General features: G+C 42.6%; 1 protein-coding gene across 1 annotated transcript in view; it reads right to left on the bottom strand.

Moving 5' to 3' along the window:
• Ldah (lipid droplet associated hydrolase) overlaps nt 1-12,095 on the bottom strand; it is a 59,967-nt gene that overhangs the window by 36,550 nt on the left and 11,322 nt on the right. The window contains exon 2 of the mRNA XM_040730774.1: nt 9,021-9,176. Coding sequence (XP_040586708.1) covers nt 9,021-9,174 — 154 coding nt within the window. The 5' untranslated portion in view covers nt 9,175-9,176. The remainder of the gene's footprint in view (nt 1-9,020; nt 9,177-12,095) is intronic.

Raw genomic sequence — 12,095 nt, 5'->3', positions numbered from 1 at the left:
GGTAGAGAGAAACAGAATAATCAGTGCATCTACAGGGGAAGACAATGAAGTTGGGGTTTCAGCTTACAGTCATCTGTATAAATTCTTCATGGTATCCTTTCTGCAGACATCTACCTTTCCCCAATACCTATTCTCCAGTTAATTTATTTATTTCTTCATGCTGTAAGGTTTTTCTCTAGCTGTCCATGGTCTGTGGCACTGGTATAAAAATCACAATTGTCATCCACACCCAGTGTCCACATCTTACAGATCCCTAGGCAGGTAGCACAGTAAAGTGTCTGAGAATGTAGGCTTCGTGGACTGGACCCCTGGCTTTCCCTATGAACTGTGAGCTTTGCCAAGTCATTAATTCTCTCTGTGGTTTGACTGCTCATCAATGAAATGGGATAATGCACAAATATACATGACGCTAAGTGAATTTATAGACGTATGGCATATTTTCAACACTACTTGAAACACAGTAATGGGTATATAGATGTTAACTATTCCACGTGCACAGTCTTGTCTATCCTGGTACTCTGTAATGGTTTATCATCCATACTGTTATCTTGCTTCTGCAGCATTCTGACCAAAGGCTTTAAGCTCTAAGCCATCGTATGGTGGTGCTAACTGACAACTTTACTGAATGACAGGAAAACTTTCTCAAGGGCAGTGATGTGCTCTTGAAGAAGAGGGAAAGGAGATGGGGATAGCAACAGGAAGTGGGAACCCAGAGTGCCTGTGGATGACACTTCCTCTTCCTTACAAATGCAAATATGCAGAATGTGAATGTTGCTAAGCATTGAACACAAAACAGCAGACACACTCAACTTCTTTCCATTGAACAGGCAGGTACATAAAACCATCAATTATGGAACATATTCTCCTGCACTGATCTCAAGTGTCATCTGATTCAACACTAACTTTCTACAACTTGTTATTTTTTAATCAAATAACTCAATTTATTTATTTTAACCTTTTCTCCTTTGCTAAAAGATCCCATATTACACACTTATGAATATATACACACACACACACAGAGCAAGGGAGGCAGAAAGAGAGGGGGGGGAGGCAGGTGTGCATGCTCATGTTTTAATAACTGGTAGGGTAGATCTGTAAATCCTTTCTCTTTACTTAAAACTTTCTAAAGTGATCTCAAACTAGTTTAGTTTCACTTCTAAAAATTTCCTTGGGATTCTGATTGAAATTATAATTAATTTACATATTACTCTAGAAAGATCTGAGATTTCATTGACTATAGCTGTAGTGTTTTGAAAGAAAATGACTTCCAAAGAGAAGGGCATTATTAGGAGGTGTGGCTTTGCTGGAGTAGGTGTGGCTCTGTAGAAGGAATTATGTCCCTGTGGGCGTGGGCCTTGGGGTCTCCTTTGCTCAAGCTATGCTCAGTGTAACAGAGTTCAGTTCCTGGTGCCTGCAGATAAAATGCAGCACTCTCGGCTGCTTCTCCAGCACCATGTCTGCCTGCACGCCACAATCAGTTCTAATTAAATGTTCCCTTTATAAGAGTTGCTGTGGTCATGGTGTCTCTTCACAACAGCAGAAAGCCTGAAACAATAGCCTTCCGGGAGTGTTTTCTATCCCACAGTCACATTTTCATGTCACTCAACATGTGGAAATACACTAGGAAACCCTCAGCCCACACTACGCTCTTTCTTCCGTTTCTTTCCAGCTGTCAGCGCCTTACACATTTTAACTCACTTAGTCTTCACTTGATGTAGCAATGAGAACAAGCAGGATGTGTAACTTTTACAGTTATTTGGGAAGAGGGAATCGCAACTGAGAAAATGTTCCCACCAGACTGGCCTGTGGACAAACCTGTGATACATTTTGATTGGTAATTGGGACCAGCTCACTGAGGGTGGTGCCATTCCCGGGTGGGTGGTTCTGGGTGCTATAAGAAAGCAGTCAGACCAAGCCAAGGGGGTCAAGCAAGTAAGCAGCACTCTTCCATGGCCTCTGCATCAGTTCCTGCCTTGAGTTCCTACCTCACCTTCCCTGGATGATGGAAGATAAAGCTGTAAGGATGAGATAAACCCTTTCCTCCCCAACTTGCTTTCAGCCATGGTATTTTACCACAGCAATAGAAATTAACTAAGGCAACATCCTACTGTAGGATCTTCTGTGTGCCTGGTTGTAGTTAGTCTTACAAAAAATCTATAATGGAGGCAAAGGTAAGTGAATGAGGAGCCATTTATACAGCACTTGGTATATAGTAAATGGTAGCTGTTATAATTATTGTTATAATCAACACTAAACAAAACTATTTAGGTACAACAATTCTGATGACGGGTTATAGAAAAAGCATTTTGAGTACAAGACAGGCCTTTTCTGCCTGCCTCAGGGTGTAAGTTTCAGTTCCTCCTCTTATTGATTATAAGATCTTAATTAATTCTCCTTGCTTTAGTACAATACTTTCTTACCATCAAGTACAATGCCAACTACAGCCTGCTCAATCTCTCTATCAGTGTTATAGCTTCCCCTGTATATTATTTTAATCATTACATCTGCATTGGGTATTCATTGTTTGGAAGTCACTGTACCATACAGTCATACAAAGAGCTCCCTGGGGTCTATACAGTATGAGAGAATACACACACATAACCAACTGGGTGACCTGATTCACAAGTGTGATAACTCCTATAAACTAAACAAACAGGATCTTGTGAGAGAGATTAGTATAACTTAGGAAAAAAATCAATAAATTCATGGTTTGAGGAAGTGATGTTTTTAGCTAAGGTCCAAAGGTAAAACAAAAGCCTTAGTTATTAAAGCAACAGAAGTCGTCCCTCCACCCTTGGCTCTTCTTGTTTCATCTAATATCATCACAACTAAGGAACATGGATGGATAGACACCCAAGCCTGGATGCGGCAGAGCTAATGAGAAATAAAGCAGTCAGCACCTGAGGACCACGACAGGAAATTTACCTCTCAGTCTAATCGACACCGGAGGAGGTTAAGAGGGTTTGTCTAGGAATGATCAGATTTCAATCATTTCTTTTCTATAGTAGAAGAATAATTAAGGAACTTTATGATTTTGGTAATTTACACGAAATAGGCAACTTCCTGTAAAGACAGAAAGCATCACAACTTATTCAACAAGAATTATATAATCTCAATAGGTCTATTATGAACTAAAGGAAGTCAAGCTTAAAGATTGAAGAGCTCACAAACAAACCCAGACCTACATGGCTTCACTGCTAAGTTCTAACAAATATTTAAGGGGAAAAATACTATCGCTTTCTATGTATTCTTCAGGAAAACATGCAGGGAAGAAAAAGTTATCAACCCATTCTATGAGGTCTATGTTACCCTCACATCAAAGTCAGATGCAACTTCTAGAGAAACAAAACTACAGGCCAGTATCACTATGAACATAGATGAAAAGTTGTAAACTAAAAGGTTAGGAAATTAAACCCACTGAAATGTTTAAAATTGTACATTATGACTGAGAAGAGTTGGTCAAAGGATGGCAGGATTTATTTAACACTTAAAACTTAATTTTATCTGTTATATTTATAAACGGAAAGGTTCACATGCTCATCTTAATAGATATAGAAAAAGTGGAACTTACCTTTTGACGGAACTATATTTAGCTATATAGGTATAATTTTAAATATACTCTACATGAAATACTGACTCATAATTCCTAAATTCTGCAAGTGCACAGTCTTTGCACCTAGTGAAGCTGGACTCTTTCCATTAATGTCTATTTCTCTATTCATTTATCCACTTTTTCCCTTTTGAGACGTGGTCTCTCACATCCTAGCACACCCTGGTCTATGCTAAGGAGCCTGGGCTGTCCCTAAACTCAAAAGCAATCCTCTTCCCTCAGCCTGACAAAAGCTGGGACTGCAATCATGTACCACCTTGTCCAGACTATATCTCCAACTAATTTATCTATTTCTGCATGCAGTAAGGTTTTCTCCATCTTAGCTGACATGGTTCTGGGGTACAGTGCTATCCTGTTCACATTTCACTGCTCCCTATGCTGGAGGGCTGGACTGGTCTGACTTCTTCACCCATTAGCAATCATGTCTTGACCGTGAAGGCTCCGTACAACCAATCCCAATCCCAAATGGACAAGACTTAGAGAGCAACTAGATAGTGTGCCACACGGAGGCTGCTGAAAGTGGCATGCCTGAAGAAACCACACACCCTGGGTGCCTTCACCCGTAAGTGTGCACCCTAATTTTCCTGAGGCCCCAAATAAAGGGCACCAGAATCCTACCATCTAGCAAGCAGAACCAGCCTAGGCCTCTCGGGAATCTGAGGAAAATGGGAGGCCACGGAGGAACAGAGCAAGCATAAAGGACACATCTGAAAATCTCAAAGTTCCACAAGAGGAGAGAACACGCATGGGCTGCACTCCCCTCCATCGCAGTGCCTCTACTACCTACCCTGGGAAACAAGGCTTCCCTGTGGGTCCTCTGCCTTTCAAACCTCAGTAGAGGCCTCCCTGGCTACTCTCTAACGCTTCACACAGCTCAATGGCACTGAAATTTTTTTTCAGCATGCTCAGAAGCAGTGAATGAGTACAATGAACAGCACTGGGTGGCGAGGCTCAGTGGGCTGTCTTCCTTCATCAACTATTTCACACTGTTTTAAGACCCCCTCTGCCCACTCCAGCCCATCATCTTTTTCCTCATATAGTCCCTGAAAATCTGCATCCTTAAGCGACAGACCTCTTGTTATGCACATCTTAAGAAACCCGGCTGAACTGAGTCACCTCTGTCCCATAACTCAGGACAGTTATCAAGTCCAAAAAGATGTATTTGTATTAAGATTAAGCAACGAATTCCCACCATGTGACCTGGGGGGCATAATGTAGCCCTGGAGAGCCTTTTCAGAACGACTGCGCCACCCCCAGGTTTTCTGGATCAGAAGGCAGTTCTGGGACAAGGGGACACTGTGTCTCAGCTGCTCTCTCTCATCCTGACACTGACGGTAAGAACTACAAGCTTGGGTCCTCTCCCCAGTCAGAAACAGCCAACAGCCAGAGCACCCCAACTCTGAGGACCTGTCTCCAGGTGCATCTTGGGCCTCTTTACACCGTACTCACAATGTATCTGCTAGTCCATCATGAAGCTCCTACCTGCTATTCTATCTCTTGTCCAGGGAGTCTCCTCCCCCCCCCCACTGGCATCACTCTCAGAAAAGGACTTTGACCCCTAACAGAGACAGCCTTGGGGCAGGGCAGAGACATTTTCACTTTCTTCTTTAATCCTTTCAAACTTCCTTCCTCCCTCCCTTTCCTCTTCCCTCCCTCCCTCCCTCCCTCCCTCCCTCCCTTCCTTCTAGCTGCACGACTAACCCTGCCTCCAGTTCAGGATTACTAGTCTACTTATTTCTATACCCCATTCCCACCAAATCTCAGCTACATACAGTAGCACCCACTATGCCTACAACTTCAAACTCTCACTCACTACCGGTAGAGTATGTCTATTTTTCATTTTAACTCGTGCTACCAGACCGATTTGCAAGAAGAATGTTAAATCCTGGAAGAGTGTATGTTTCTTTCCAGAAAAAGGTTAAACTGAAGAGAAGTGCTTGGTCAGGATTCTTAACACAGGGAAGCATGGAAGTCCCACCCTGCGAAGAGGTTACACAAGCCCAGCGGAGTTTGAAGCCAGTTTAAATTACACACCAAACCAAAGACTTGGTGGTAGTGCCTGACAATCATACAAGGCCTTAGGCAGAAAAGTCTCTGTCTCAAAAGGGGCCCACTCAAACCCACATGCAATGTACAAAATGCCAACAATACTTCATTGTAAAATTCTAAACCAATTCTTAGAACAAAATGAAAAAGTTTCCAAGATGTGAACTGTGGGGGAAACTTGACAAACACAAGAGACAAGATCAGAGTGACACCAGAATTCTCATAGGCAGCCCCAAACCCTGGGGTGGGGAGAATAGTGGTGGTGCACGCCTTTGATCCCAGCACTTGGGAGGCAGAAGCAGGAAGAGCTCTGTGAGTTCCAGGACAGCCAGGGCCACACAGTGAAACCCATCTGGAAAAATCAAATTAATTAATTAATTAATTAAACCAAAAAGGGGGGTATTATTCTAAGGAGGGCCTCACCCTCCCTGGGGAATGTTGTGGGGGGCTGGAGGACTGGTGGAGGGACAAGGGAGAAGGGGTAGGAGAGGGAGCTGGGATTGACATGTGAAGCATTCATGTTTCTAATTTAAATAAAAACATTACAAAAGAAAAAAAAGAAAAAAACAGGGGATTATTAGCTCTGAATTCCAAAGAAAAATTATTTCTAAGCTAGAAGTCTAAGACAATGACTGACTTTTTCTTCCTGTTTGGTGGAAGGATCAGACCCCTAGTGCATACTCAGCACATCATGCCACACCCCCAGCCTGACAAAACTTTCTGATGGGCTGAGTTAAGATCACTTCCTCTGCACTTCTTAGAAAGTAACTTGACATGCTTCATCAAGAGCAAGAGAGTATCAAGAGTACAGCATGGGATCGAGGAAACCTGGCAGAGAGAACAGGAATTCAAAGGAGGGCAGGAAGGAAACAGGAGCATGGTCAGTGCAGACCAGGTGTAAAGGACAGCACATTCTGCGGCCACAGCCCCAAGAGCAAGAAACCACTCCTCCAATGCGGCCTGGGTACTGCTTTTCACTGCTAGAGACATGTGGGGATCGCTCTCCTGCCTGCCAGGCCCTGAATGCTTGACCAATAGCTCAGGCTTATTATTAGCTACCTCTTACATTTAAATTAACCCATATTATTTGTCTATGCTTTGCCACATGCTCCGGAGTTTGGTGCCTCATTTTCTCTGTTTCTTGCTTCATCACAGTCTAGCTGGTGTCAGCTAGACTCCACCCTTCTTCTCCTGTATCTCTGCTTGGATTTCCTACCTCTCTCTATCCTACCTTGCCATAGGCCAAAGCAGCTTTATTTATCAGCCAATGAGAACAACACATATTCACAGCATACAGAAAGCCATCCCACAGCACCATAGCAGAGAACACTAAAGAAGGAGATATACATATTACCTCAATGAAAGCAAGCAAAGATAAAAAGGAAGGAAATGTCATCAAAATATACTACAAGTTGCACAGGATACTATGAGTACTATTTAATGTCAGAAAAAGCACTAAACATTGATCTGATTAAAATCTGAAAAATACAAAAGGATGGGAAGGAGGTAGGGAAAATGTACTCTCTATCTAGGTGGAAGTGAATAGATGACACCTAATAGAACAATAAACAGAAATGTAAATAATTTAGAAATGTGATAGAACATAGACTGATATAAATGGGTGAATTTACATTATACAACTAGTTAGGAACAAGCCTACACTATAGGCCAAGCTTTCATAATCAATAAGAAGACTCCGGGTCATTATTTGGGAGCTGGCTGGAGGGACAGAAAAAGACTCATTACACCCCCCCCCAAATAAATGTAGCACAAGACCAAAAGGAAATGTGAACTAAACACCAAGAGCACACCAATGTTAAAAGTGTTTCTGGGGATTTCTTGGAACAAAAAAAGCTAATTCTAAAGATCAGTTAAATGAGGTTTCTTTTCTCTATTAATAAATAACAAAATAGCATACGATAAAGGCAAGTGAAGAAAAGGCAAAATATACCCTGGATAAGAAACACCTAGCTGTGAAGGTGTTCTACAACAGGAAAACACAGAGGAAAAGCACACGGAGACAGGACTCAGCTGCAGAAGAATCTGCTTTCTGTAACGACAGTGCTGTCAATATAATGGGTAGTCTGGACCACTTAACGACCATCTAAAGAGAGAAGGAGTCTGGACCACTTAACGACCATCTAAAGAGAGAAGGAGAGACAGATGTCATCCAGTCTGAAGGATTATTTCTCAACAGGACAGTGAAAACACATGGCTCACAGAGCTGTTTTTATAATCTTAAAGGAAAAGAGGATTTTGACCACTTTCATGATGGTGAACATTTCTGCACAACCAAATAAATGCAGAAATAATGACAAAGACTCACCAACAGGGAGTCTTGCCATGTGTGCCAGGAAGAACACAATTTCAAAGTTTATTGGTTTCAACCAACCAGATATCTCTGACAGTGACAGAGAAAAGTCACAAATGGCCAGGAAGAAAATCCCAGAATAAAACTCCATATTAAGCAAATATTCATCTTAAAATAAGGTGGAAGAAAGTTGTTAAAAATTTAAACTTTGAGTCAGGTGGTGGTGGTGTACGCCTTTAGTCCCAGCAATGGGAGAGGCAGGTGGATCTCTGTGAGTTCAGGGTCAACCTGGTCTACAGAGCAAGTTACAGGACAACCTCCAAAGCTACACAGAGAAATCCTGTTTCAAAAAACAAAAAACAAAAAAACCCTTAAACTTTGATAAAGATACAAATATAAAAACATTTACAGCCGGGCGTTGGTGGTGCACACCTTTAATCCCAGCACTCAGGAGGCAGAAGCAGGCGGATCTCTGTGAGTTTGAGGCCAGCCTGATCTACGAGCAAGTTCCAGGATAGCATACAAAACAATACAGAGAAACCCTGTCTCGAAAAACCAAAAAACAAAAAAAACAAAGCACATAAAAAACATTTACAAGGAAAATTACAAAACTGTTCTTGTGCTACAAGGCATCTATGTATAATAGTGAATATGAAAGATATGAATATAAAGAGAAGTCACACAGGCTGGGTGTTGGTGGCACACACCTTTAATCCCAACACTAGGGAGACAGAGGCAGGCGGATCTCTGTGAGTTTGAGGCCAGCCTGGTCTACAGAGTGAGTTCCAGGACAGCTCCAAAGCAATACAGAAAATCTTGTCTTGAAAAACCAAAAAAGAAAAAAGAAAAGAAAAGAAAAGAAAAGAAAGAAAGAAAGAAAGAAAGAAAGAAAGAAAGAAAGAAAGAAAGAAAGAAAGAAAGAAACAGCCACACACCCACAGTAGTAACAATGGCTGCTACCAATAGTGATTTAATTTCCCTTTGGTTCTCCACAGTTTGTCAACAGTAATTCTGAAATCGGAGGTTTTGAGTGTCTGTGACTTTTATACTTACCAGGAATAATGAAGATAAGCAGTTTTGGCTTGGTGACACTTTGTTCATCAAAGAGGTTAGTCCAGGGCCCACATTTTATAATCTGGGTTTCAACTCCACCACAGAGAAAGAATTCCTCATGTACAGGGATTTCTTCCTGAACTTTTGAGTCCATCTCTAAATAAAAAGGTAAAGGGTGGTGAGAAACAAAATAAAAAGCAAGCAAAAGGCAGGAGTGGTGGTGCCCAGATGTAGTCTCAGCCCTACCGAGGTATGAGTTCAAGGTTAGCCTCTTCAGCTACATAAGGTTAGAGGCTAAGGTGGAATACAAGAGACCCTGTCTCAACCTCCCCCATCCCATCCCCCACAACAGGCAGTAAAATACAAGACTTTGAACCAAAGACTGCATTGAAGAATAAGAAGGGGATATTTCAAAAACACTCAGAAGAGAATGCCACAGGGCATGTCAATGATACAAGAGTATTCATCTATGTGCACTAAGAGACTGAGAGGGGTGATCACACCAACCACAAGGGGTTTACTGAGAAACGGGGAGTCACATGGTCAGGAAGGAAAATGCTAGAGTGGAGCAGGAGTCAAAGACAGACTAGCATTCCCCCTGTGGCTGCCTCAGTTGGAAGCCACAGTACCCTTGGATGACTTCCCCCTCCCTCAGTCTGGAGTTCCCTAATAGCCCAGTGCCTCACCTGAGACAGGCCCTCAACCCTCACCTGGCAAAGGCTGGGGAAAAAGCTCAGCTCTCCCAGGATGGGAAAAACACTGAGTTCTGAATGCTCATTCTAGTCACTCTCTCCTGTCCAAATTCTGTAAGCACACTGTCTTGCATAATAGAAGCACTATGTCATTGATTTATGAAAGAGGTAGACAGAGAATACCAGGACACCAGGCAGTGAGTAGGTATGATTCTCTGAATAGCTTCATACATACAAACTGGTGGCCCTGAAATTGTTAAGTAACCCCCACCCCGACGCCTTTGCCCTCCCTGTCTGTGGGCACCAGGTCTCAACACTTCAAGCCCCTTCACGCCAGTCTGCCCCTCCCCACCCTCCAGGCTGTCCTGCCCTGTCCCTAGCACCCGCTGCTTCTCCACTATCACCCTGGCCACCATATTATCTTCAATTACTGTGCAATGCCTCCCGCCGCTGTCCATGACCCATTGGCTGCCTCTCCCCTCGGAACTCCAGCCCCACTCTCATCACTGCATTCCAGCTCTGACCCTGGTCTTAGGCATGGTTTTCTTTGTCAGGGGAGGCCATGTTCAGTTCTTGGTGGAGGTGGTTGGAAAGGCAGCTGGGAGCTGCCCCTGCAGGCTCCTCCTAGCTCGCACTCCTTTCCCCTGTGCTGTGAAATCCCCCAGATGCTGCTGCTTTCCAACCGGAGAGGATTTTGTCACCAAAAGATACAGAGCAAAAACTGGAGCTATTTTTCACTGGTAGAATCGAGAATTCCTGGCCCAGAGTGATTAGAGGCCAAGTGTGTTGTTAAACACTGAGTCTCCACATACAGACTGAATGTAATATACTAGTAAATGCCACTATAGCCTCGTCTCCAGAACTATCATAATACAGTACATATATTGTGAAGGCTTTCTGACATTTACAGTGTGTCAGAAACAAAATAGGATGGAGGTCTGCACAAAATGTTAAATTAGGGCACTGGCCGGGTGGTGGTGGCGCACACCTTTAATCCCAGCACTCGGGAGGCAGAGGCAGGCGGATCTCTGTGAGTTCGAGGCCAGGATGGACCAACAGCCTCCAAAACAATACAGAGAAACCCTGTCTGTCTCGTAAAACCAAAAAATAAAAAATAAATAAAAAATAAATAAATTAGGGCACTGACCTCAAAGCTTCTGGCTGGATACACTTAACACTTTCATCAGAGAGAAATTTAGTCATTAAACCCATCTGACTCTTAACTACTTATTTTCAAGTAAATGACACCTTGGGCATTCGGTTAATCTCAAGATTTATGAGAGTTCGAATAGATAATAAACTCAAACACAGTCTATAAAAATTGGAAAACACAGCAGATCCAGATCCCAGCCCAATGGGATTCAGCCTGCCCAGAGACTACCAGCTTCCAAGTCCCAGTCTCCACCCATCGGACAGGTGAGGCAAGGGTCCAGCCTACCCAGAGTTTGCTAAGGTCCCCATACTAGGACGGCCTCCATTCATGAAAGAGGAAAGCCACCAAGGTATTGGACCTGCTCCCACCCATTAGAAAGGAACTGCGGTCACATACCCACCAGGGGAGGAAGAGACACCTTCTGCACCCACAGAAAGAAATGATGGGAAGGAGACAACACAAAAACACACCCACCAACAGAAAAACCCATGTGACACCACCAGAAACTAGGGAATCTACACCCGTAAGACCTGAACAGTCCATTGCAGAAGAAGCAGATGAGAAAGACCTTAAAGACAACTTCATGAAAATGATAGAGGCCCTCAAAGAAGATATAAGGAAATCCCTTAAAGACATGGAAGGAAAAAAAAAACAAAAATTACAAGAAATGGAGGACAAAAATGCAAGAATTGCAAAAAAATGGAAGAAAAAACAATCCAAAAAAGGCAAAAAATGGAAGAAAAGACAAACCAAAAAATTCAACAAATGCAAGAAAGAGAGGAAAAGACAAAGCAAAAATTACAAGAAACGATTCAAAAAGTACAAGGATTGAAAGCTGAAATAGAGACAATTAAAAAAAACAGTCTGAATGAATGCTGGAAATAGAAAAGCTGAGCAAACGGTCAGGTACTACAAATACAAGCATAACCAACAGAATACAAGAGATGGAAGACAGAATCTCAGGTATTGAAGATACACTAGGGGAAATAGACTCATCGACCAAAGAAAATCTTAAGTCCAACAAATCCCTAACACAAAATATCTAGGAAATATGGGACACCATGAAAAGACCAAACCTAAGAACAATAGGTATAGGAGAAGGTGAAGAAATCCACCTCAAAGGGGCAGAAAACATATTCAACAAAATCATAGAAGAAAACTTTCCCAACTTAAAGAAAGGCATGCCAACAAAAGTACAAGAAGCCTACACAACACCAAATAGAGTGGACC

The sequence above is a fragment of the Mesocricetus auratus genome, unplaced genomic scaffold, assembly GCF_017639785.1.
Source record: "Mesocricetus auratus isolate SY011 unplaced genomic scaffold, BCM_Maur_2.0 Super-Scaffold_100024, whole genome shotgun sequence".
Lineage (NCBI taxonomy): Eukaryota > Metazoa > Chordata > Mammalia > Rodentia > Cricetidae > Mesocricetus > Mesocricetus auratus.
This window is presented reverse-complemented; position numbering and strand designations above follow the sequence as displayed.